The sequence below is a fragment of the Podarcis gaigeae genome (assembly GCF_964106915.1).
Source record: "Podarcis gaigeae genome assembly, chromosome: 4".
NCBI lineage: Eukaryota > Metazoa > Chordata > Lepidosauria > Squamata > Lacertidae > Podarcis > Podarcis gaigeae.
Window position 1 is genome coordinate 90,956,432 of NC_139677.1, and position 27,377 is coordinate 90,983,808.

General features: G+C 44.9%; 2 protein-coding genes across 3 annotated transcripts; one reads left to right on the forward strand and one right to left on the reverse strand.

Moving 5' to 3' along the window:
• Nucleotides 1-12,504, forward strand: VSTM5 (V-set and transmembrane domain containing 5). 2 transcript variants are annotated; one of them, XM_083737473.1, is made up of 4 exons: nt 1-424; nt 4,687-5,019; nt 7,418-7,501; nt 10,969-12,504. In XM_083737473.1, exons 1-4 carry the CDS (start codon nt 334-336, stop codon nt 11,010-11,012), a joined length of 552 nt encoding a protein of 183 aa, XP_083593599.1. In that variant the 5' UTR covers nt 1-333; the 3' UTR covers nt 11,013-12,504. The 2 variants fall into 2 exon arrangements, with proteins under 2 accessions (XP_083593599.1, XP_083593598.1); XM_083737472.1 differs by having other exon boundaries at nt 4-424; nt 7,364-7,501.
• Nucleotides 12,408-24,435, reverse strand: MED17 (mediator complex subunit 17). The gene is made up of 12 exons (XM_083736720.1): nt 23,610-24,435; nt 21,776-21,942; nt 21,098-21,314; nt 20,034-20,170; nt 19,866-19,950; nt 19,348-19,500; nt 18,862-18,992; nt 16,573-16,757; nt 14,825-14,962; nt 14,328-14,445; nt 13,238-13,397; nt 12,408-12,836 (listed from the first exon to the last, which is right to left on the reverse strand). The coding sequence occupies exons 1-12, from the start codon at nt 23,854-23,856 to the stop codon at nt 12,628-12,630; spliced, it is 1,947 nt and encodes a 648-aa protein (XP_083592846.1). The 5' UTR covers nt 23,857-24,435; the 3' UTR covers nt 12,408-12,627.
• Between the last annotated feature and the right edge of the window lie 2,942 nt (nt 24,436-27,377).

A 27,377-nucleotide genomic window follows, 5' to 3' on the forward strand; every position in this document is an offset into this window, starting at 1 on the left:
TCAATATCGGAGGGAGGGTTAGATATTTATTTATTTTAAGGGCGTGAGAGCCGAGGCAAAGAGCCAGCCTTCACCTCACAGTTTGGTGTGGGTTTTCCGAGGGAAGGCTCTGCGTCTGAGGGAACGCAGTGAAACCTGAGGGAACCTGCAGAGACTGACACCACACAGCCCTCGGGTATCCGATTGTTTGCTGGCTTGCAGGAACAGGGGATGGAAGAGAAGAACGGGGTGTGGGACGGACAAGATACACACGCGCACCCCAATCTGGATTCTGACATGCGGTTCTCCAGACACTGGATTAAATGAAGGCCGGCAAACGTTTCCCTTCTTCTGATGAGGCCTCTTGGCTGTCTGCAGAGCTGCAGACAAGACGTACAGCTAGCAGTCGCCATCCTCTGCCTGACGGCTGGCTGGGCTCTGCCGAGTAAGTGCTTTGGGCTCCTCACAGTCCCCACACTTCGTTCCGCCGCCAGACCAGGTTGTGGTGCCAGGTGCATTGTTGAGCTTGGGTCCTGCGCATAGGTGTCAACTTTTCCCTTTTCTTGCGAGGAATCCTATTCGGCATAAGGGAATTTCCCTCAAAAAAAGGAAAACGTTGGTCCTGCGTGCAGGTTTGCCACAGGCGTCATCTTCTTGGCCGCTGTGAGAATGGTGTACTGGGCTAGATAGGGTCATTGCTCTGATCCAGAAGAGCCCATGAACATGGTCCCACAGTGGCCAGGCAGATGTTTGTGGGAAGCCCTTGAGCAGGATCTGAGCATAAGAGCCCTCTGCTCTCCTCCTGGTTTCCATGTTCCTTGTGTTTTCCTTTCCTAAACAGTCTCATCACTTCCATCCCTGCTGCCTCCCTGTGTGGTGTGTGTTTGTGTGGTTCGAGATGCATCTGTATGGAATTGTCTTTTTAAGACCTTTCGAAGTTGCTTCTGTTGTTTGCGGGAAAGAAGGGCCGCGTATAAATTAAACAGATTAGTGCCTTTTGCTAATAATCCCCACCTAAGCATGCAGCTCCTAAAGCCCAGCACTGCTAGAGGGGGGAACTTTAGCCTAATAAATTGTCTTCCTCCATCTTCTTTGCCTTTGGCTCCCTTCTTCCTTTGTGGCGAAGTGTAGGCGTTTGCTGGGCTGTGGGCCAAAGCAGGCATGGCAGGTCGCTTAGATTTAGAATAATAGAATCACAGAATTGCAGAGTTGGAAGGGACCACGACGATCATCTAGTCCAACCCCCAGGAATCTTTCGCCCAATGTGAGGCTTGAATCCATGACCCTGAGATTAAGAGTCTCACGCTCTAATGACTGAGCTATTCTCTGGGGGTTTTTTCACTGAAGGTATTTGGGCTTGGCCTGAAAAGGAACACAGCCTGGTGTGCGCTGTCTCTCTCCCTCTCTCTCTCTCTCTCTCTCTCTCTCTCTCTCTCACACACACACACACACACACACACAATCTCTCTGCACACTAGAGTTATTCCTTTGGGCATCGGGAGTCCATATATTACATATTTTCCAAACCGTGTACAGTGGTACCTCAGGTTAAGAACTTAATTCATTCTGGAGGCCCATTCTTAACCTGAAACTGTTCTTAACCTGAGGTACCACTTTAGCTAATGGGGCCTCCCACTGCCGCCGCACAATTTCTGTTCTCATCCTAAAGCAAGGTTCTTAACCCAAGGTACTATTTATGGGTTAGCGGGGTCTGTAACCTGAAGCGTCTGTAACCTGAAGCGTCTGTAACCCGAGGTACCACTGTATGTAGTTATACATGGTTGTATGTGTACCCAACCAGTCATTTGAGGCTCTGGTTGCCCCTACCATTGGACAGAGTGAGGCAAGTGCTTCAGGCGGCAGATGCTGAAGGCAGGCAGCAGTGGCGATGCGCTGGAGAACACATCAATTTGTGCCGCATGGCCTGTCCTATGGACCAGCTAGCTTGCTGTCCTCAGGTGTGGTTGGACATAGGAGACCACTTCTAGGGTCTGAGGTCCCTCCCCCCCCAAAATATTTGAGCAAGCTGCACCCCCCCAAGCAGATGGGCATTTCCATTCAAATGGTGTGCATCATGTGATAACATATGCAGGGCAGGACTTACCTCCCCCACCCCAATATTTTGTTCAAGTTGGTAGAGCATGAGACTCTTAATCACAGGGTTGTGGGTTCAAGTCCCACCCTGGTAAAAAAAATAATCCTGCATTGCAGGGGGTTGGACAAGATGACCTATGTGGGTCCCTTCCAACTTCACAATTATAGGATTTTAAGTTGGTGGAGGGTGCTGTCCCATTGCCAGTTTTGATGTAAAATCCCACTGCCAGTCTGGTCAACATCTGTATGTAATTCCCCACCTCAAGCAGCAAAATGCCCTGTTTGAGGCCAGTGGCGTAGCGTGGGTTGTCAGCACCCAGGGCAAGGCAAGTAATTTGTACCCCCTAACCCGTGGATTTGTGCCCCCTAACCCTAACCCCCAGATGTTGCGCCCGGTGCGGCCGGCCCCCCCTGCACCCCCCACGCTACGCCACTGTTTGAGGCTGAAGCACACAGGTGTATTCATCACTTAGAAACATAGGGAGCTGCGTTATACTGGGGCCATTTGTGTTCATCTATCTCAGCCTTCTCTGATCTGATGCCCTCCTGACAGCCCCAGCCAGCATGGTTGATAGTCAGGGACGATGGGGGTCAAATCTATGTTGGAAATGTAAAGAAAAGGAAGGGACCTTTTACCATATGTGGTGGGAATGCAGAGAAATTAAAAAAAATATCGGGAAATGATATACAATGAGTTGAAGAAAATGTTCAAAATGACATTTGTAAAAAAACCCAGAAGCATTTTTGTTAGGGATAAAGAATTTATTTATGTATGCTACAATGGTGGCAAGAGTCTTGATAGCACAAGGATGGAAGAAAGGATGGCAAAAGAACAGTGGCAAGAGAAATTGATGAACTATGCAGAACTGGCAAAACTGACATGTAAATTGCGAGATGAGGACAACTGTGACTTTAAAGAAGAATGGGAACCTTTTACAATCTATTTAGAAAGACAACAAAATGAACTGGATTCCTTGGCAGGTTTTGAATAAACATACACAAATTTATTGGGTTAAGATAGTGGATAGATAATATAAGGATGTATACAATTTTACAATATGCAGAGAACAATATGAGTTGAGAAATCAGAGAGAGGAGCTGAGGGAAGTCTGGAGGGGGGGGGGAAGGTTTGTTGGGGAGGTGGGAGGGGAAAAGGGGGGAATAATGAAGATGACTTGTATTGATGATTTGTTATGTTGAAATTGTTAATAAAAAAAATTGTTAAAAAAAAAGATAGTCAGGGACGATGGGATTTGTAGTCCAAAATTATCCGGAAGGTATCTGGTTGGGGAAGACTGATCAAGCCCACTGCCTGCTCTGAATGGCAGTCATGTTTCTGAACGCTGGTTGCTGGGAATCCCAGGTGGGCAGAGTGTTTTTGTGCTCATGCCCTGCTTGCAGATTTCCCTCTGTGGTATCTGATGTGAGAACAGAATGCTGGACAAGATGGGCCATTGGCTTGATCCAGCAGAATCTTCTCAAGTTCTAACTTTCTGACGCAATACCCAAACTGAAACAGGGCTACAAACATCTCTGACCTTTGCAATGCAATTTTCCAGCCAAGCAATGTGTACAAAAATGTATGTATTGGAGAAAATAATGTACGAAAACGCATTATATAACGCAAAATTGCATACAGAAACGTGTGCGTTGGGAGAAGTTGCACTAAAATGCCAATGAGTTTCATAAGGATCTCTTTAAAATAATAAAAAGCAAACTGATGTGGACTTGCGAGAACTTAAGGTGTAGCAAAAATAGACCTAGAGAGAAACCAAATGTAACGGATTTGTCCATCCCGAGTGACACTGAATAGCTGGCCTCCTCACAACCAAATTTATTTTTATTTATTGCATTTATATACCACCTTTCACTCCAGGCAGCACACATGTGTCTCCCCCTCCGTGTTCAATCACCACAACAACCCCAAGAGGTTAGGCTGAGAGGTAGTGACCAGCCCAAAATCACCCAGAGAGCTTTGTGGTTGAGTGGGGATTCGAATCCTGGACTCCCTGGTCCTAGATGAATGCTGTAAGCCAGGGTTTCCCAAACATGGGTCTTCAGCTTTTTTTTTGAACTACAACTCCCATCATCCCTAGCTAGTAGGACCAGTGGTCAGGGATGATGGGAACTGTAGTCCAAAATCAGCTGGAGACCCAAGTTTGGGAGATGCTGCTCTAAGCATTGTTTATATGCCACACTAGCTCAACACGGGACGCGGGTGGCGCTGTGGGTTAAACCACAGAGCCTAAGACTTGCTGATCAGAAGGTCGGTGGTTCGAATCCCTGCGACGGGGTGAGCTCCAGTTGCTCGGTCCCTGCTCCTGCCAACCTAGCAGTTCAAAAGCACGTCAAAGTGCAAGTACATAAATAGGTACCACTCCGGCAGGAAGGTAAACGGCGTTTCCGTGTGCTGCTCTGGTTCGCCAGAAGCGGCTTAGTCATGCTGGCCACATGACCCGGAAGCTGTACACCGGCCTCGGCCAATAAAGCGAGATGAGTGCCACAACCCCAAAGTCGGCCATGACTGGACCCTTTACCTTTTAGCTCAACACACACAAGGCCAATCTAGCACTTAAAAAAAGGACGACTTTCCCCTTTGCTTTCTTTTTCCAGCCCAAGGAGGAGAAGCATCGTTGCTGGTCTCACAACCCAACGTGAATACCACGGTGGCGCAGAACGTTTTGCTGTCCGTTGCACACACCTTTGGGGGCTCCCCCGTCATCAAGTGGACCCACACGTCACCCAGGGGCACGTCCAAAATTGCCGAGTGGAAACCACGAAGCTACGCCAACATATCCAGCAGCTACGTAGACAGAGTGAAGATTTATGACAACGGTTCTCTTCAGCTGCTGAACGTTGATATCAGAGATACTGGTTATTACTTAGTCACGGTGAGGGAAGAGTTTGGGATCACCATCTATGGCACCATCCTGTTGAATGTTTATGGTATGAAATCAGAGGATTTAATATTTTCTCTAGGGCCGACTGCTCGCAACTCGCTCTTCGGCAGGAGTTGGGAGCTGAAGCTGGGCTGAATATCCCCATCCCACAATTTCATAGGAATGCTTGGCTCATGCAGAAATGGGAAGGTGATAGTTGGAGAGTTTTCAGGGGGCAGGCAAACTTTTAAGACTGTGGCAAAGGTTTCCCTTCTTTCTTTATTTTACCTCCTGCCTTGCCACCCAAAAGCAGGTAGGTCCCTGGTCACCACAAGGTGTTTTTTCACACATCCAGGTGAATATGAGTTAGAAGCCTCTTGCAGATCTTCCCTGCTCAATTCAGGGGAGCTCAGGAACACAATGCCCACGAATAGATCATTCACCTGTTCAGGTAAATGTCTGAGAATGTGCCAAGAAGCTGCCATCTGGCTAATAAATGAACAGATATTTATTTATCTAGCAAATTCATTGCCACCAAATTACCAGTAGTGGTTCAGGGTTGGGTCATTGTCAAATGCCATCATGGATCATTTGCTAAATGTGTGTTGTTGTTTTAAAGGTTTATAGGATGAATAGATGTATATCCTTTGATTCAAGGGGACTGCCATTCTACCTCTTGTTATCCTGATCTTGGAATCCTAAGGCATTACAGCAGGACAAACACGTAATGGGAAATAGAGAATTAAAAACCTGATAAAGATCAGGTTTTCAACAGATAGAAAATGGTGGTCAGTGGCTTTTCCTTCTCTCTGTGTTTGTGTGCTGTCTGCCTTTGCCTTTCTGGTTGCTGAGGGAGACTTCAATGAAAGTGAGATGCAGCCAGGATCTAAGTCAGACCATGGCAACAGAATGTAAAGTCTTGGGGGAGAGTAACCTGTGGCAGGTTTGTGGCCCCGTTTCTGAACGCTTCCTACATATCAATCCGCAACTCCTCCCTGAAAGTAAACAATGAGCATGGGGTGGTGAGCACTTTCTATTTGCATAGGGAAACATTTCAAAATGCAATGGCTTTGACTGCCGACCTCCACCAAAACCCCAAAACAGATACAGCTCATTTCTATATCATTGCTCTACTGCAGGGGAGGCCAACTCCCAGGAGACTGCAATCTACTTGGGGGTAAGTTGTATAGCTTTTTTTTAAGGAGGAGGAAAGCCCTGTTTTTTAGAAGAGAAGGGCAAAGCTGTTGAGCTTCTTTGGGGGCGAGCCAGTGATCTGCCAGCGATCAACCACAGACATCCAGTGATCTACCGGTAGATCACAATCTACCTGTTGGACATCCCTGCTCTATTGGATAGATAGAGCAAACTCCAGATAAGTCACAAGGGTGATTGATGGCAGCGGCAGTGGGGAAATTTGGAAACAGAGAGGTCAAAAAGCAATGAGGGCTTGGCAGAAAACAAGGCTGATCTGGGATCCTGCCAGACAACCTGTTTATTCAGTATTCATCCTGATTTGATTGCACAAAGCTTATTGTTGTTGTTTAGTTGTTTAGTCGTGTCCATCCGACTCTTCGTGACCCCATGGACCAGAGCATGCCAGGCACTCCTGTCTTCCACTGCCTCCCGCAGTTTGGTCAAACTCATGCTGGTAGCTTTGAGAACACTGTCCAACCATCTCGTCCTCTGTTGCCCCCTTCTCCTTGTGGCCTCAATCTTTCCCAACATCAGGGTCTTTTCCAGGGAGTCTTCTCTTCTCATGAGGTGGCCAAAGTATTGGAGCCTCAGCTTCAGGATCTGTCCTTCCAGTGAGCACTCAGGGCTGATTTCCTTAAGAATGGATAGGTTTGATCTTCTTGCAGTCCATGGGACTTTCAAGAGTCTCCTCCAGCACCAGAATTCAAAAGCATCAATTCTTCGGCCATCAGCCTTCTTGATGGTCCAGCTCTCACTTCCATACATCACTACTGGGAAAACCATAGCTTTAACTATATAGGCCTTTGTCAGCAAGGTGATGTCACACAAAGCTTATGCCGTGGTTAAATGGCATCTGATATTTACTGAGCATTTGTTTGTGGGGAGCTAATTCAACAAGGAACATTCCCCCCGATTTGCTTGATTACACATCCTCCCATTAATCATGTGTTCACCCCACACTTCCCAGTGCAGTTCACTGTCACTTTCCTAGCTGCAAAAGGTGTTATGGTTTTCTTCCTTTTCAAAGTGCATTTGTTGTGCTGGGGCAACAGAAGACGTTAAACCCCTTTAATTGTGCAAACCTAAATAAAGGGCGTGCACCTGAATCTATCCCACAGCATAGTGATAATCTGGAGGCACCCCTCAGTGACTCGTGATTTCTTTTCCAAGCGTCCTGTCAACTTCCACTGTGTTGTCTGTCTCCCCTTTTCCTTCAGAGATTATCTATGAAGACCTGCATTTCGTAGCCGTCATTTTTGCCTTCCTCACAGGTGTGTCTGCCATTCTAGTCTGTCTCATGTGGCTATGCAATAAATTAATGCAGCTGTTTCAGAAGGAGAGGCACCGGATCAAAGGTAATCTTTGCAGCAGCACGTAATGGAACCAAATAATCTTTCACTTGCTCCAACTGAACATGTTTGCCAAAGATAGCTCCTGATTTTTTTTTGGGAGGGGGGGTTGCTATCCATTCCCGGAAAATTGTTGTCATTTTGGAGGATGCTTTGTTGAATTGTTGTTATTGCGAGTTGCAAACATTGTTCTTCAGCAGGAATCGGAAGCCCAGTGGCGTAGCGTGGGTTGTCAGCACCCGGGGCAAGGCAAGTAATTTGCACCCCCTAACCCGTGGATTTGCGCCCCCTAACCCTAACCCCCAGATGTTGCGCCCGGTGCGGCCGGGCCCCCCTGCACCCCCACGCTACGCCACTGCGGAAGCCAGCGACTCTGCAGTTGGTGTCCGGCTCCCATCAGCCCCAACAAACATAGCAGTGTTGTAAACAAAATCTGCCCCCTTTCCCTTATGGGGTATCCAAGAGCCCATATAGAGTCCTTACATGGGTTCCCTATTGGCAGGAGAAAATAACCAGCCAGAGAATATTGAGAAGCAAAGCAGCTAGTAAGCTTGATCTTTATTGAACTGTTGCAACAGGGTGCTCCCCTCACACACAGGAACGGAGGAGGACCTCGAACAATGGCGCCCAAGGCCTTATATAGACATTTAAATTCTGTGCTCTGGAGCTCAAGACCACCTCTCCATACATCATACATATATCACAGAAGGGGTGTAACCCAAGACCACCCACCCCCACAAACATCATACCTACATCACAGAAAAGGTGGTCTACAACAGAAATTTGAATGTTGTTGTTTTTCCTGGCTGCCAGGTTATCTGATAATGCCTAATCTAATTGCCTTTCCTGGTAGTCTGTCACCCTTTGAGATGGTGATTTCCCAATTCCTGAGACAATGGGAAGGCTCTCTTACCCCCTCCCTCCTTGCAGAGAAAACATTTGGTCAGTTTGGGAGTCATAATGGTTTCAGGTCGGTCTTCCTGTGCTGATCTATGTACGTGCTTGGTTGGTACATTTATGAACATTTATTATATATATAAAACCTTAAATTTTATTATTACAGCAGCGATCAGGAATTACAAGAGTTGTAGTTCTCCATTCCTCTTGAGAAGAGTTTAGCTCCATGGACATTAATCCAGAAAGCACATGCATATTTCTTTAATGCACATCTGTAACTTCAAAAATACATGCGCATGAGCGCTAAAGCAGCTAGTGCCACTGGCATTTTACACACGGCAGCAGCAACAGCATAATTTGAATTCTGATCCTACTCAGAGACAATGCTGAATGCATGCCAGGAAACTTGCATATGTGCATACTTCGACTCCTAAAACACACTTGCAAAAGATGCGCATCCTTTACAATGCACCACCCTTGGAATGTGTCTAAGGGACACCGGGACCCAGGGATGTTCATCTACACAGAGATCTCAAGTTGAATGCCAAAGCACAGTTAGACACAAGACAGCTGCAACAGTAAATTAAACAGCTGTGACATTCTTCCCCACCTCTTCAGGAGGCAGGAATTCCTTAGGAGGCAAATCAATGTGGAAAGAGTGCCCTGAAAGTAGGACATTAAAAAAAAATCTGCCCTGAGTGTAAATCTGGGTATATGGTACAGTCAAACCTCGGTTGTTGAACATAATCCTTTTGGCTTCCGAAATGTTCGACAACTGAGGCACAGCTTCCAATCGGTTGCAGGAGCTTCCTGCACTCAAGCGGAAGTTGTGTTGGATGTTCGGCTTCCGAAAAACGTTTGAAAACTGGAGCATTTACTTCCAGGTTTTTGTCACCCGGGAGCCGAAACATTCCAAAATGGAGGCACTTGGGATCCGAGGTTTGATTGTACCAGCAACAGTGCTGCAGTACAGTAGTACCTTGGGTTACATATGCTTCAGGTTACATACGCTTCAGGTTACAGACTTCGCTAACCCAGAAATAGTGCTTCAGGTTAAGAACTTTGCTTCAGGATGAGAACAGAAATCATGCTCCAGCAGCAGCGGGAGACCCCATTAGCTAAAGTGGTGCTTCAGGTTAAGAACAGCTTCAGATTAAGAACGGACCTCCGGAACGAATTAAGTACTTAATCCGAGGTACCACTGTATTCAGACTTAATCTCCCCCCACCCTTCTTCAGTTCCTCTGCACCTTGTTTGCAAACTGCATTATCTATTTGGCTTGAAAGATCTTCAGGAGATTTCAAGCATGCAAAGACATAGACAAACACAGCAGGCTGTTTGCTTTGCAACTATGGCAGTGGCAGCTGAGAACACCTGCGGAGAAGAAAGGCCCCATTGTGCCAGAGCCCTTGTGTAAACAAGCAGACTGGTCACATCCCCTTTCATGGAATGTCAGAAGTTGCCTTAGACAGGAGACAATTCTTTTCCAACTGGTGGTAGCAGCTCTCCAGTGTCTCAGCTAGAGATCTTCCATATCGCCTACAGATAATTTTTTTAAAACAAGAGATGTTGGGACCTTCTGCTTGCTAAAACAAAGTACACTGCTACTGAGGCACGCCCAGTCCATTTAAAGCCACAGTCCCTTCCTCTTTTGACATGTTGCAGTCCTGCTTCCTTTGCCTCTTGTTGCAAGGCAAAACCGCAAACTCTCCCGCTGCTCAGATTTATAAAACATTATGAGCTTCTGATCAGATTTTTGTGAATGGGACAACCACACCTTCCACCATCCTTGACTACTGCCCATCTTGGCTGAGGCTGATGGGAACCAACTTCCTTGCTGAGTGAAAAGAGCCTCTCCTTTGCATATAGAAGGTCCCCCTGGTTTAGCTTCATTAACTCCAAAATTTAGGATCCCATCCAAACCTGTGCCAAAGTTCTGCAGCCATTTTGCAGCAAAAATCCTGTGTTTTGCAATGCCCCTCCCAAAAAACCCGAGTAATTGATACATCAAACCGGGGTTTTTAGTTAATCTTTTCCGAATTGCTTCAAACCGGAGTCAAAGTTTGGCAATTATTTTGCAGTGAACCCTGGCATCTGCCCATAGGGCTGGGAAAAGGCTGGAGAGCCACTGCCACTTAGCATAAACGATACCGAGCTGGCCTGTCTCTCCTACATTCCCCCTCCCGGCGACTCCATTGCCTTTCCACGTTCCATGACTGGCTTTTCTCCATACAACTGACACCAGAGCAGATCTGGAAAAGGAAGTAGTAATTATCAAGAGAAACAGCATCTGCAAAGCTGCTGCAGATGTAATGCACACACTTGACACTGGGATCTTTGGTACTGAATGAGTGGCTCCCCATTAGAAGTCTTGGTTTAATTGGTACAGATTTCGGAGAGGTGGTGTAGTATAAACATAGGCCCTGTTTAGAGGAAATCGTGTAACACTAATGCCCTGTTTGCAGCAGGTTTCCACTATGCTCATGAGTTGTATCTCTTAGCTATATTTTTATTTTGGAACTGCTCCTTTCCAGTCGATCCGTTCTCAAACAACTACGTTCTCCTTTCATTTACAGCAAGCGCAACTGAAGAGACAGAGCTGCAAATGATGGGGTGTTAAATGTGGAACGGTTTAAATGTACGAGACAATTTTTCTACCTCAAAAAGAAACACGAGTAAGAGAGGAGACAGGCATCCAGAAGACACAAGATGTACGTTTCTTCGGTTGCAAGCTATTTCCTGAACCAGAAAAGCAAAGATTAATTGGAAGCTGAGCCAGAGACGCTGTGAGAGATACTGTGGATTCACAGTATCATTATTTACAATGGACAGAACATGTAAAGAGGACAGAATGCTTCTGTTGTTTCAACCTGTATCAAGAACAAACACTTAAACTTTGCATTGGCAAATGTCGTGACGATGTGACCGAGGACTTCATGTGCTAAAATCTGCACCCACGATAGCGGACAATCTTGAACGTGCATAGGTAGGGGAAAAAATGCAGCCTTTTAAAGAAGGTGCAACTGTTTATTAACTTATTGCATTTTAAAAACATATAAAAGTAGTTGTGGGCAACTCACATCAAAAACGGTTACCGATGATTGGGTGTTTCATTTAAAGACTAAACCAACATTATAAGGATGCTGAAGCTCAAGTTCTCTCATTGACTTTTTGATGTTAGATGACAAGATGAGCATCTCATTTACTTATTTCTAGCCCTCCTCTTTTCTCTGGCACTCAAGACGGTGTAGATGAGGATCATCTCATTTTGTCCTCACAGCCACCTTGTGAGGTAGGTCAGGCTAAGAGTGATATGGCTCAGTGGGGATTTTAATATGGCTTTCTAACTTCTAAATACAGTACTGCAGACACTATGCCACAAGCTTGCATTGATATTTTACATTTAATTCCCTGTGCTTGTATGTCTTTGGAATGACAATAGCATTCCAATAGAATGGTTAAACTCAATGGTGCTCGCAACTGTCTTTAGCTGTGGCTGTTGGTGAATGTTTCAGGAATAAAGCTGACAAATAAGTTGCCTTGTTAAGTGTTTTGATCATCATTAATAAAGAGTTATTACCTGAAAATACATTTTCATTGGTTTTAGGACCGAGACATCATACAGAGCCCATTCGATCTAACCCCCACCTCCTCTGAATTTAGTGGCACTTGCTCCTGAATTCAAGGTGGGATCAGTAAGAGCTTGTAAAGGTTTTCTTCCACTTTGCAATCTTTCACCTTCACAGGTGGTGTGTAAAAATCAAATCTAAACCTGTATTCAGCAGTTATCAAGAGTCACAGATGCAGATCTGAGCACTGCAGAAGTAACTACTACTATGGCAAAGACCTCCTCTAAATGTATAGAAATGTTCCAGCCCGTTCTGGGCTGCCCTTGCTAAGCTGGGCATAACCACATTTTCTACGGAAGCAGTCCAGGTAACCCCTTTGTAAAGATGGGAGCAAAGATGAGTTCCATTTTACAAACCTTATGAACTATTCATCAAGAACCTGAGACTCGGGCAAGACAACGGCACAGTTTAATTCAACATTCAGAAATGGCAGGAGAAATTGCTTCCAGAAAGGAAGACTTTTGATATTATTCGGGGGGGGGGGGGGAGAAAGAAAAATGAAATTAATGGCGTTTCACAGGTTATGCAACTTGGCAACTATAGGAGTGTAGGAGAGTCATTCCCTTTTGTGCCAAAACAATAGTCCTTTTCGTTTCGTCGCTAAGCCTAGGAGCAGGGTGTCAGGGCCGCCATGAGGAGTTCCATTTTGTACACAAAGTTGCGTCCTTCCATTTTGTTCCATTGAACCTCTTTGAATGGGCCACGAAGGTTGTTCCATTTGCTGTCTTGAAGCACGTCGCTTTTGGGGAGGTCTTTGCACTGGGAGCGTGGGAACTGAACCATAATCTTGCTGCCGCTTTCTGGACCATTGCGTACTGCAGAAAACAAGCGCAGCAACAAAACAGCATTAACTATGCACCATTTTGTAAAGTTTTTAAAACTAAAATTGTAATCCACCTTTTAACCCAAAGGTTCCCTTGGTGACATAACCCATCTGTTAAAATATGCAAATATATAAAATGAAACCAAATAAAAAATATCAGTCTTGTGATTGTGTCTTCAACAATTCTTAGGAACCACACCAGTCCTCATTAAGTCATACTGTGCCATTGTTGACTTTCCAATCTGAGTGAGTTGTGGTGTTTTTTTTAAAAAAACTGCAGTGTAACAATACTGCATTTACTGTACTGGTTCCTTTAACTGCAATTTCTTTCTTTTTAGCTCACATGCATGCAGCATATAGGTTCTCAGCAAGTTTTAATTCCCAGTACAGTACCTGAAATAGAATAGTCTCCATTTGGTGACGCCACAGTTATGGCTGACGCATTGCCAATACTCTCCACTGGGCCTAGACCCACGTGATTACCAAAACTGAGCACATGCCATCCCATAACTTTGGCTAACTGCTGGACTGCATGCACTTGATGCTGTGACATCTGAAATAAAATTAAAAAAAATGAATGGGTGGATATTTCAGTTGCGTTTTCCCCCCTTAGCCCCTGCCTCCTGCCACATTCTCTCTCATTACTCTCTCAAAACACAGAGCAGCTATTTCATTAGCGACTGTAAGATAAATACACACCTGCATTTAATCTACAGCAGTTTCAACACTCAAGAGTCACCAGTGCAAAAGTTCTAGTACCAAACAGGAGTGAAAGACATTCAGAGATGTCAAGTGACACAGTACTGCACTTTTTAGTTGTCTGTGATTATGAGCAAGCCACTCAGCTGGAGGCTCCCAAGGCAAAAAGAATAATTTAACAGAAAAGTATACTTTCTAAAAGGGATGCGGGTGGCGCTGTGGGTTAAACCACAGAGCCTAGGACTTGCCGATCAGAAGGTTGGCGGTTCGAATCCCCACGATGGGGTGAGCTCCCGTTGCTCGGTCCCTGCTCCTGCCAACCCAGCAGTTTGAAAGCACGTCAAAGTGCAAGTAGATAAACGGGAAGGTAAACGGCATTTCCGTGCGCTGCTCTGGTTTGCCAGAAGTGGCTTAGTCATGCTGGCCACATGACCCGGAAGCTGTACGCCGGCTCCTTTGGCCAATAAAGCGAGATGAGTGCCGCAACCCCAGAGTCGGCCACGACTGGACCTAATGGTCAGGGGTCCCCCCTTATACTTTCTAAGCATACTACTGGTAGAATCAAGCTGACTCAACAAGTTCGCACTACAAACTTTGGACTGAAAACAGGTCCCTAGTCACAGACATCATTTCCCTGTTCTTGCTATTTGCCACTTCGAACTCCTACAACTGTATTAAATCTACATCTGCAATCCCAAGAATTCCATTTAAAAAAAGAAGGCATCCAAGGTCCTGCTGCAATCACACGCCCACCACAGAAAGGCAAAAGATCTCTGGCTTTTACCTGAGAGAGAAGAAAATCTTGTAACTCTTGTTCTTGGTGGGATAGCGTAATTACTCTTCCGTCTCTATGCACTACTCGGATCTGCTCAACGCCAATATTTAGTTGCAGCTGAATGGACCTTTGAAAGCAATAAGATATGAGCACAACTGGTGTTTCAGGGTGGTGGAACAGGGGTTACCTCCATTGCCCGAGAAAGTCAAAAGGATAGCACTGCACCACAGTTAAAAACCAATCCTTCAACAGCAGCAATTCTTAAAAGCAGAGTGAAGTAGAGCACTACTGTGAATAGGGAAATGATCTTTCAATTCAGCAAATATGCATTGCAAACCCCAATGGGAATAAGTTCACGCTTAGTGCTCCCTTTTTCAAAAAGGCATTTGAGCCTCTGAGTTCTGGGTATTGGGGAATGACCTCCCCAGCTGGGTATACAGAGACATCCAAATATCTCCTCCACCAAAGGAGCAAAGTGCAAACATTTGCCCCCCTTTCACACTCACTTGCATATCTGCTCATAACCTTGAGAGGTGATCAGGACTTTGACACTTGATTCATAGACATCATTGATGTTTGACCAGTGCGCCTGAATTTGGGGATCCTCAATACGGCTGGCAAGACTGTCAATGGTTCGAGCAGTTCTGAAAACAAAAAGAACAAGATCCCAGAAGACTTGGAGGCACTGCATTTTTATAGTGGTGAGGAAAAATAATAAGCTCTGCCTGGTCAAATTAGACACAAATGCCCATAAACATAAATTGATATTGATAATACTTAAAGCCTGACACATCTCAAATGCTACCGAGACTATGATGCCTAACTTTAAGCGAACCTTACGATGCACATCAATGTTTTATAGGTATTCCTGAAGACACATTGATCGGTTGAAGCTGCACGTCTTGCAAAACAAGACAATAAATGTAGGAAAAAGACTCTGAGCATTGCAAAGAAGACAGAAACAACCACCAGTAAAACATACATACACTGAAAAAAAGAACGAAAAAAGAAGTGGGTTTTTATGCAATCAGCTTTCCTGAAGTAACATTAAAAGGTAAAGGGACCCCTGACCATTAGGTACAGTTGTGGCTGATTGGGGTTGTGGCGCTCATCTCGTTTTACTGGCCAAGGGAGCCAGCGTACAGCTTCCGGGTCATATGGCCAGCATGACTAAGCCGCTTCTGGCGAACCAGAGCAGCACACGGAAACGCCGTTTACCTTCCCGCAGGAGCGGTACCTATTTATCTACTTGCACTTTGACGTGCTTTCAAACTGCTAGGTTGGCAGGAGTAGGCACCGAGCAACGGGAGCTCACCCCGTCACGCGATTCAAACCACCGACCTTCTGATTGGCAAGTCCTAGGCTCTGTGGTTTAACCCACAGCGCCACCTGCGTCCCGAAGTAACATTACCTTACAGGTAAAACATATTAGGTTTGCTCCCTCACTCTGTTTTTTATTCTATTTTTAGAATAGAAGGGGCTCAGGATGCTGTTTCTCTTCGCAGCCATTGTATTAAGTTAAGTCAGCCTGACAAGCTTTTCCTGGTCCCCAGTCAGCTTGTGTGGAGATCTGAAGCTGGGTCTGCCTGGGTGCAGTCTGACATTCTAACCACCTAAAGTGCACTAGCTAAGTCTAGATTTCCCTGAACAGATATCTGGACCACCCAACATAATTGAAATGCTACCCACTACTCATTGCATTCTCCCCTGAATTGAGCCCCTTTCCCGAACCAACTCCACTCCTTTTCCATTCTCATTCCGTGTTGTCCCTGGAACATCAGTCTGGCCATCGACCAGCAAGGCTCTCCCAAGCAGAAGAGTCCATCATTTGGACATCATTGTGCACTGATCTATATAGCACATACGTAACACTTACAATTAAACACGCTGAAAAATCAGTGTGGTCCAGTACAGACAGTGGACAGTCTTACTTAATATGTTTATGTTTATCTGCCTGTGATAAATAGCTTCTGATAGGAATCATCTGGGAGTGTAGTCAATGCTCTGTTTGCTGATGAAAGGAATCCCCCCCCAATCTGCTGTTCTCCCCTAAATTTTCTCCTGACAAGAGCTGTTATTCAGCAACATCTGCAGGGCCAAAGATTCCCCACCCCTTCTCTGAAGAATTCCTTCCATAAATTGACAGAAAATATTGGCTATAACCCCTGATGCACAAGCAAAGCATCCAGGCGAATTAACTTGCAAAGTATCGACATTATGCAGAAAGCGCTCTCCAAAAAATGCAGTTGCATACCTGCGTCTCAGAAAGATGTGTTTTGCCTGCTTTATAATCTTCTCTAGCAGCCCCTCGCTTGGTTGCAAGGAATTGATTTCATTTTTATCAAAAGCCTGAGGCCCCGCTAGTCTCATTCTCTTATGGCCAAAAGGTGCACTAGCTGGGTGAGGCATCATGGTGGAGCTCAGGGTCTGCTTGTGAAACTGAGGAGGAAAAAAGTTCATATAATGAAGCCAAGAGAACAAGCGGATTCTAATCTTAAGTCAGAAACTGTGCAAAGACCAACAAAACAGAACTGTTTGTACACAACTTGATTAAACTTTTACTACTGAGAAAGTACAAAAGCAAAAAACACACCATGATTTTGTATCAAACAAGCAAAATTTCTCCTGGGTTTTGTAAGGAAGAATACTGGCTCAAGAATACTGGCCAGGATAGGGAACACAGATCCTGAAAGCCATTTCTCAGGAGAAATACCTAGTTCTTCTCTTTTTGATGTAAAGGAGACAATTAAGAGATTGTCGCCCCCTTCCACCTGGGAGAGGGAGTGATCATATGAACTAGTGGGGATTGTTAGGTTGTATTTGTTTTTATTACTTTTTTTATATTTTTTATATTGTAATTTTTATGTTGAAAACTGCCCTGAGATTTATGGGTACAGGGCGGTATATTAATTAATTCTCATCAGTAGGTCTAGCAATCAGAGACTTGTCCTGAAATCCTTTACTGCCTTACCTGTGAACAAAGCTCTCCACTATAGTTCCTGAATGTCTTCTGTCTTTTCTCTAGTTTGCAGGAGCACCAGCTCTGTATCACCTGGAGCAGCTCTGGGGAGCCTACAGTCCTCCAAATGTTACTGGATTCCCAACTCCCATCACACCCAGCCAGCATGACCAATGCTCAAGGATGAGAATTAGTAGGTTCCCCACTGGTGAGCTTGAGGTTATCAGGAAACAATGACACTCAAAGGAAATCGTTCTCGGAAGAACAAGAGCTTAAAAGATATTTGCTTCCCAGAGATCTGTAGTTTTAATTCCATTCGCTTTCTTAGATCCTCATGCACGTATGATAAACCTCTCCATAGATACTCAAGTACATCACATGACTTCTCTCTCTGCATTGCAAAAATAACAGTGCCTTTCCTCACCCCCAAAGTCTTTTATACTAATTCTTCCTGTAATGCATTTGCAATTGTACTCTGGGGAGAAGTTCTCAACCATACATGGAGATCAAGGAGGGCTAATGGAATAAAAACCATAGGGAACAATATTCTGTCATGATTAGAGGCAGACCCACAAGTTACCAGTTTGCACACTGAGATAATAAAAATGCTTCTCAAGAACCCATCAAGAAGCTGTTCTGCAAATGGAATATGCTCTTAATTTTTTACAGTCTAAAAGTTCCTGCTACCAGAATCCACAATAGAGGAAGGGAAGAGTCAGTTGTGTGCTGGTTCCAGCAATCAAAAGACACAAATCCCATGCAATTATTTTGTTTTCATTCCCCGCTTCAATTGGCCTTGCGAGAAGATCTGCTACAAGTCCCACTCAATGATACAGGGTGGGACAATGTTTGCTGGATAGTGATGATTGTTTTATCTAACTGGCAGCACTGTGAGAAAAAGCAGCACAGCCTAGGTTCTTGTTCTTGTTTAGAATTAGCCACTAAAGTAATAATAATAATAATAATAATAATAATAATAATAATAATAATAAATTTTATTTATATCCCGCCCTGCCCAGCCGAAGCAGGGCTCAGGGCGGCTAACAACAATAAAACAGTACAAAAGTACAGCGCAAACAGCACTCTAAAATCATTCATTATAAAATTAATTAAATTCAAGCCACTGGCCACCATTGGGCCAGAGCTCCGCGAAGATTGCCGAGGGAGGGAGTCAGGCTGTGCCCTGGCCAAAGGCCTGGTGGAACAGCTCTGTCTTGAAGACCCTGCGGAAAGATGTCAAGTCCCACAGGGCCCTAGTCTCTTGTGACAGAGTGTTCCACCAGGTCGGAGCCACAGCCGAAAAAGCCCTGGCTCTGTTTGAAGCCAGCCTAACTTCTCTGTGGCCTGGGACCTTCAAAATGTTTTTATTTGAAAACCATAAGTTTCTCTGTGGGGCATACCAGGAGAGGCGGTCCCGTAGGTACGAGGGTCCTAGGCCGTATAGGGCTAGAAAAAGAAAACATTTAGAGAAAATGCCACAGCTCTTAATGCAAATATTACACACCCTCTTAGCAGGCAATTAAAACAACAACAGCTGCTTTCTATAAGTGAGCTAACAGGAAGGACAGAGCAAGCTGACATTACCTCTCTAATCAGCTGGTGCAAATTATGCTCTAGAACGTAAAGATGATCCTCTGGACTTTGCTTATCAGAAGCAGATTTCTGGGATTTCTTGTCATCTGAAGAGTGACACAAGGAAATAGACAGCTGCAAGCCTATATAATGAAATGGGGCAGAGAGAAAGAATGGCTTGGTTTTAACATATAAGAGCACAGCAGCACATACAACATATCTATATATATTTTACTCCATTTGCCCTACACATAAACTTGCTGATTTCTTGAATATAAGACATAAACATTAGAAACAGGAAAACACTGGCAGCTTTGCCTAGATCAGTCCATGCAAGAAAGTTCTGGGTATCTTTTGAACAAATCAGAGCCATGCACCTGAAAGAGTCTTAAGACTTGAGAGGTACTGGGTTAAATGACACATCTTTTGAGAGCTGCTCTCTACACGCATGCAAAAATCTGCCAGATCCTTCATTTTAATTTGTCTCGGAACTCTTACCTGGAAATGGCTGGGAAATTATTTGGTTCTTCACAACTATGTGGGGAATCTGAGATTTAATTTGTACAGCTTCTCGAGACAGTTGAGCAAAGATTTCTTTACATAGCAATACATTCTGTGCCGTCTCCAGCTTCGTTTGCCAATGCAGAGCCCCTGAAGGAGAGGAAGGGAAAAACACCATTGTAAAGTTGAGAGAAACAGCTCTATTTATATGGAAATTCAAAGTATTACACAACCTAAATGATGAGAAAAAGATGGCTGATAAAATGTGCACACTATTTGAATTTTTTTAATACAACTCAAGTTGAAGACAGTACATATCACCTATGCAGAGCTCAGTGAGGGTGGGCGAAAAAGAACACATTTAATTTCACGTCTAGATCTTTGAGCAGAGTATTATGATTCAGTGAAGATATTGGGCTTTTCAAGAGTAGGTTTATTTTTTAATAGCTCTATTCAGTTTTCATGCTTATACAGTCTTTTGAGACATAGCATTCAAATGCAGACCATAACTATACCTGGCTTTGATTTCAGAAGCGGCCTTTTAAATAGATTTACTGTACCCAGATCCCCTATATCGGGTGCTTGCTTCTGAATAGACACCTATATTCAAGAAGAAGAAAACAGCGTCATTTTGTATTCAAAGAACACACTAAAAAAAAGTTTAAAACAACAACTGGACAAACCTTTATATAGGCAGATCCCTCTAAATCACTTGGGATTTGAACATCCAGTGGACAGTAATCTTCAGGAATCTTTTTATCCAAATCAATGTCTGTGTTTTTTATGACCTCAAATGTACCGTGATGAGGAAAGAGAGACCCTAAAAATAAAAATAGTTTAAATGTTTGGTATTTCTTACAATGTTCATACCACAATAATAAGACCAAATGAAGTACATACATACATACTTGTAATCTGTAACTTTTTAAACAACATATTACTACTCTATGCAACAAATAACTGCTATCACAAGCTACCAATATTCAGAGTACTGCATTTTTATTCTATGTCACCCTAGTATTTTCACCGAAATAGTAACCTGAATTATCCCAAGGAAACAGAGTGTACAGTGTTGCTTATTCACAGTAATCCTTACAACAACCTTGCAAAGTAGGTCAGTACTATTATCCCCAAATTATACACTGGGGGAGGGATATGGGGGGGGTGGATGATGCTGAGAGACTGTGGCATGCCTAACAAATTCATGGCAGAAACAAGAATTGAACTGGACACTATCTTAGTTATAGTTCAAAGCTAAGGAGTAGCTGGTACAATACAGGGGTTGGCAACCATATCCACTACCTAGCTCCTCAGTTGCCAATATGCCTTTCTCCTTCTGCTCTATGTTTCTTGACAGGGCCAGCCCTATTATTAGTGAGTCAGCTGCCTCGGACAGCAGATCTGAAGAGGGCGTCAGTGACAAGCTCCCCGCATTCCCCTCTGCTAGAGAACATTGTTGCACACGTCCCCTAAGCTAGTTGGCTGCCTTCAAGTGCAGTGGAGGATGCTGTCCTGTTGCTCATGTTGAAGAAAGATCCAACAGCCACTCCAGGCTGTTTCTGTACATGCAATGTAGGGGGGTGAGGCACCATCTTGTTCTTCGCCTCAAGCAGCAAAATGTCTTGGGCAGTCCTGTTTCAACTCAGAAAGAGGAGATACAGAGCTCTAGCATGCGTGGAAGAAGAGGTGATCAAAAACATTATTATTAGATTCAGTAAACTTTACACCAACCCTTTGCCTACCATACCTGCACTTTTGTAGCTCAAGTCCCCAAGGATCTTATCCCCGACCTTCCTCAGCTTCCAGTGCTGCCTCAGTCTTAGTAACTCAGAGTTGAAGTCTCTCTGTCGCTTATTTTCCTGGCTCTCTGCAACCGATTTAGATAACCTTTCTGCTCCCTTCAGAAGAATCTGGGCTGCTCCAGCTAATGACTTCTTCTTGGAGATCAGCTGCAAAACTTGATTCTAGAAATGAGGAAACAGAACTGCAGTTTTATTTAAATGTGACCTTATCTGTCGACACCAGGGATGGGGCAACCTGTATCCCTCCAGATGTTGCTGGATCACAACTCCCACCATCTACAACTAATGGCCATGCTGGCTGGTACCAGTGGGAGTTGGGAGTCCAACACTATCTGCAGAGCCACTTGTTCTCCTTTTACATTATAAAAGCAACAAAACAAAACCTCAAGCAGAAAGTAAACTTATATTGTGTCTTCTAGGCAACAAATGAAATTTCAGCTTAAAAGCTGGTGTGGACAAATCCTAATTCCCTCTTTAAAAGGAAACTACTTCATATTTAACAATGTAGCCCACAGTTAACAATAAATACAAACAGAAACAAGTCATGAAGTTTAACCAAAATGGAACAGTTCATCTTTCCCAATAGTTTTAATAGTGGTCTGAACAGAACAGGTATGCTGTACCTGCTTTTGGGTAAGTGGTTCTTGCACAACTGGATCCAGAGTCATAAATTTTTTATCCTTGACAATGCTGAGAACATCATAGAGCACACACATCTCTGTCAAAGCGCTTCTCAAGTTATTCCTCACTGAATCCCAGGGCCAGAGCGAAGGCTGGAACTTTACCAAACCTAGAGCGCACAAATGAAGGAAAAACACAGGATGTCTTTATACTATTGCTGGAATCATTGAGAGAGCTATTCCTTTACACAGATGCTGCTATAACTATGGGTAGAAAGCTACATGCCATGGAGTTACATCCCATTCGTGAAGGGTCAAAGGTCAGTGGCAGAGCATCTGCTTTGCACGCAGAAGGTCCTATGTTCAATTTCTCACTAGCTCCAGGTAAGGCTTGGAAGAGACCCACCTGAAACCCCGGAGAATTGATGAACCAGTAGTCTGAGTCACTATAATTCAATTCCCCATCCTTGTTCAACTCAGTGAGAGGGGGTGGGCAGCTTTAGAAGCTTCCCAATAAAAAAAAATGACTATAAATACTGATAAAGTGTGCAGGAAAGCAGTTTTCACCTATAGATTAGGAGATACATGCTAGTGGAGTGGACTGCCTAAGTTCTTCTTTGCCTGCAAGTATGTAAGCAGAGGCTGGATAGCTATCCATCAAGGATGCTGCAGCTGCAGCCTGTGTATTGTAGATCCTCCACTGAACCAGGGATTGCATTAGATGAAGTCTTTGAAAACTTCTAACTTCATTAATCCCTGATTCAGTGTGGTTGAGGTGTGTACTGAACATCTTCCAGAATGCAAAGAGTTGGGGAGGGGCCACACAGAAGTCCAGGAATCCTTAGTAGCAAAACGCAGAAACTGAGTGCATACAAAAGCATGTTTATGGCTCAGAATCCTCTGCAACTCATCAAAGTTCTTCATTAGCCTTGTAGGAAATTCCTTAATAAACAAACCAGTGCAGAAAAAGTTTCCCATCCACCAGCTGATATTTTGTCTCTCAGGTATAGGTATCAGATATTTCACAAAATAAACCAGACATTTTGAATTAGGCGAGAAGCTTGGTTTTTTTCTCCCCCTAGAGACCCAGCCTCCTCATGTGTCAAAATCCACCAAGGCCTTTCCCAGAATGCCTTCTTCAGTTGTCCACACCTACCAGATATTTTTTAAATATCTAAGCTGACAACTCTGAGAAAGGAGTTGGCATAAACACCCTCCCCTCCAGCAGAAATAAGGGAGTGGGCCAGATTGTTGTCAGAGGGGTCACATTTTGTATTGTCTCCCCAACTAAAACCAAATAGTAAAAGCACCTTCTAGAAAGAAAAAAAAAGTGTGTTGGGGGCTTGGCTACACCTTCACTAGATTTGGATTCGCCTGCGACTTCTACAATGGAAAGAACACAATTAAAAACGTGATTTCTCTACCTGCAGCCTGAAAGTGGCTCAGTGTTTCCGTTTTGATCGTGTAATTTATGTTCTTGCTTTGTATTTTTATGCCCTTTTTAAATATATTTTTTTGGTGGGGCCTATTGGGTTTTTTATTTTTATTATGTATTTGTGGTTTTATATCTTGATTTTATTCTGTGAACTGCCCTGTGACCCCGGGTATTGGGCAGTGTGTGTGTAAATTAAATTTTTAAAAAATTGTGGTGGACCGCCTCTCGATCTTCAGAGGAAGGGCGGCATGCAAATACAATTAATAATAATAATAATAATAATAATAATAATAATAATAATGCTTCTGGTTCGGGCATGGCAGGGGGTTGGACTACCTGACCCTCAAGGGACCCCTTCCCAAGTCTACGATAGCGGTGGCGACGGACAGGCCTCGCTCCTACCTTCCTCCTCCTCGTCCTCCCCTCCTGCGGCTCCGGGCCACTCTCTTCCCCCGGCGGCCGCGGCGGGCTCGTCCTCCTCGGAGCCGGAGCTGCCCTGGCTGAAGTCGATGCGCTGCGCCAGGCGGGCCAAGTTCTGCGACATGGAGAGCGGCTGCAGGTAGGTCTCGCTCCCGTCCAGGCCCACCTCCTGAACATGCTTCTCGCAGGCGGACTCAATGCTGATCCGCACCGCGGGGACCCCCGACATCTTCGCCTCAGCCTGGGTTCCCCTCAGAAGCTCTGCGTTCAGGTGTACGAGAAGGCCTCGCCGAGCATGCGCGTTAAGGGCTACGGTGCCTGCGGAGGGACAAGCCAGAGCAGCCACTCAGCTTTCCCTCCTCAGCAGCTGTGTGAGAAAGATCCCGGCTGGCCTTGCCGAACATGCGCGTTAAGGACTACGGTGCCTGCGGAGGGACACGGCTGAAGCAAGCGGCGTGAGTAAAAAGAAAAAAAAAAGGAGTTCAGGCTCCCCCTAGTGGCCGCCCGAGGTTGCTCCCGGAAGAACTCGGGATTCGAAAGGGGCGGGGATAGAACGGAGGCGGGGGGAACCGCGAAACCAGTCTTCCCCAACCTGCCGCCCGCTGGATATTTCAGACTACAACTCCCATCAGCGTGGCTCATTGGGATTTGTAGTTTTTAGCATCTGGAGGGCACCGGATTGGGGAAAGCTGAACTAAAGTGTGTGGCGGCAGTTATTTATGAGTAGCTTTTACATGCATCTTTATTTATTTGCATGTTTGCTCTGTGCGGAAAATTATACTTGCTGGGTTTTTGTTATGTAATGAGTTGAATAGGATCCAAAATGCAGCAGTCTGATTGGTCCTAGAACAATAGGATTCAGAATGCAGCAGTCTGATTGGTCCACAGGAGCCACCCAATCCAGCTCCAGGTGGAAGTGAATCCGCAACCTGATTGGACTACAGGAGAATCCCAGAATTAGCCAATCACGTGGGGCCCATTGTGTAAATAATGTATATAAAACAGACATTCTGGGGGAACTTCCATTCCTCCTCACCACCATGAGCTGAATAAAAAGCATGAAATCCACTCTCAACTCTGAGTATATTTCAGTTTTCCATGCTCCAACTCAGGAATGGGGAGGCTGCCTGCCTTGTTGGTGTTGGACTTCAACGCCTTTCATCTGATCATCTGTCTGTTCTGGCTGGTGCTGATGGGAGTGGAGTCCAACAACACCTGGAGGGCAGCAGGTCCACCCATCCCTGCTCCAAGCTCCACAAGACTCATCCGAGACCTTGGAAGCAGGATTGCAGCAGGTGTGCAGTGCAATACCACCAAGGTTTATTATGGAGCAAGTCCTGCACTGAATTCCACAGAAGATGCTCAGAGACAAGCATTTGTAAGATTGCAGCTGCATGTTACAAACCTTGTGCATGCTAATTTGGGGGCCCAGTCCTGTAAAACTCCAATCCAAAGTTCCTTTCAGTCATATGCAGTTACTACCAAGCCCAGGGGGCTGAGTCAGGTTCCCCACAAGCAAATTTCCCCTTGTTGGCAAAAATGAGCAAAAAAGGCTCCCCATCAGATGGATAATTTGATAAGCAGAAACAGCTGTTTTGCATGCCTGTGTGTGTCCTATGAACGTGTGTGAGGTGGCCACACTTTGCACTGCTAATCAGCTCCTAGGGGGTAAAAAAGCTTAGCCACTCCACTGTAAGTAATATAAAAATAACTTGCTTGAGTCTTTGAGGTGCCATCAGGGGCTTACTGTACTAGCACAGCAGAGGATCCTACACTGAACAAGAACTGTTACGGACATAAAGCTGCGCTACTTTCCCGCCCTGACTTGGCCACAGTGATCCATGCGACGGTCATCTCCAGGCTTGACTACTGTAATTCGCTCTACGCGGGGCTGCCCTTGAAGCTGTCCCAGAAACTCCAGCGGGTACAGAATGCTGCAGCGAGGCTCCTCACGGGGTCTCTGCCATGGGAGCATATTCACCCAGTGCTTTTCAAGCTGCACTGGCTCCCGGTGGAGTACAGGGTCAGATTTAAGGTGCTGCTTTTGACCTTTAAAGCCCTTCACGGCCTAGGACCCTCGTACCTCCGGGACCGCCTCTCCTGGTATGCCCCACGGAGAGCCTCAAGGTCCATAAATAACAACACCCTAGTGGTCCCGGGCCCTAGGGAAGTTAGATTGGCTTCGACCAGAGCCAGGGCCTTTTCAACTCTGGCTCCGGCCTGGTGGAACGCTCTGCCTCATGAGACCAGGGCCCTGCAGGATCTGATTTCTTTCCGCAGGGCCTGTAAGACAGAGTTGTTCCGCCTGGCCTTTGGCTTGGAGCCAGTTTGATTCCCTCCCTCCCCCCCCTCTCTCTCTTTCCCCCCCTTCTTTTCCTTCTCCTCCTGCGATGAGGCTACATTTTAATATTTTAATGTTCCATTATTTTAATTGTTGTGTTTTATTTTTGTTTTTAAGTTTGTAATCATCTTGTTTTTTATTATTGCTTGTAAGCCGCTCTGAGCCCGGCCTTGGCTGGGGAGGGCGGGGTATAAATAAATTATTATTATTATTATTATTATTATTATTACTTGCAAGGAGAAAATTGTCTAAAGAAACCGAGTGCAGCAGATGACTCAGAACTGCCACTTTCCAACCAGCTTTTTAGTTTATGTGCATGGGGGTGGGGGGAGAAGTTTGCCTATCTTGCCTGGAAGACAAAACGGATAAAATAATAATAGATTCAAGTGCAATTTTAAGATGTTTCATCTGGGACAAGATGTGCTAAGAAAAAGAGTCACACCCAAATGAAGCACCCATGGGTGAAATGGGCAGTTGAGTAAATAAGAGACGTGTGGTTTTTGTTGCAACCCAAAGTCAGGAGGAAAACACAGAATAAATTCAGTGCTACAGTCCAACTTTTGGCTCTCTTGATAACGCAGCAACACAAGTCTCATGTACAAGGAAGTAAACCCCACTGAATTCAATAGGGCTTAAGTAGACGGTTAGGATTATGCTGTAAACTGGAGACTTGCCCAAATAATAATAAAAAGTATGTTTTTCAGATCTCTGTGTGAATCATTGAAATTCGCCGTGCTCTTCTACGTGGCTGGGGAAACTCAGCCAGATGGGCGGGGTATAAATAGTAAATTATTATAATTATATATATATAGAGAGAGAGTGTACACCAGTCCATCCCATGTATTCTCTCTGCTGCATCCAAATCCTGTTTGGGGATGGTCACATCATTTCTAAGCAGCAAATTTGTAGGTGTGGGATGAGTTACTCAGGGATACGGCTGCAAGGGTGTGTGACTATCATGAGGGAACCTTGCATTTTTGAATTTGTTGGTGTTAAAGCAAGGGAGGTTTGGCAACTGGCAGCCTCGGGCCCAGACTGCTCCATTTGAAGGTGCTGCTTGCTCCAAGAGAAGATATTACCCTCTCTTTCCTGAAGCGGCTTAGGGCAGGAGGCAGGCAGGCTCCCAAACAGGAGAAAAGGGCTTACAGAAATCAACCCTTCCCCCGATCTCTCTCCCCTCCACCCTCTCGGGTGTTTCAGGCATGGACAAAATGGAAATATATATGTTATATGTGTATGTGGCAGCTGGATTTACTAAACAACAAAAAAGCAACAGGGACGAACTCCTCACCTTTCACTCAGTGGCCTGTTTGTAAAAATGGTTATTAATGAAAGAAAGGAAGTTGAGAAAACAACTGGTAGACAACCCTTCCGGCAATTAAATAATTGACTCCAGGTGTTCCTTGTCA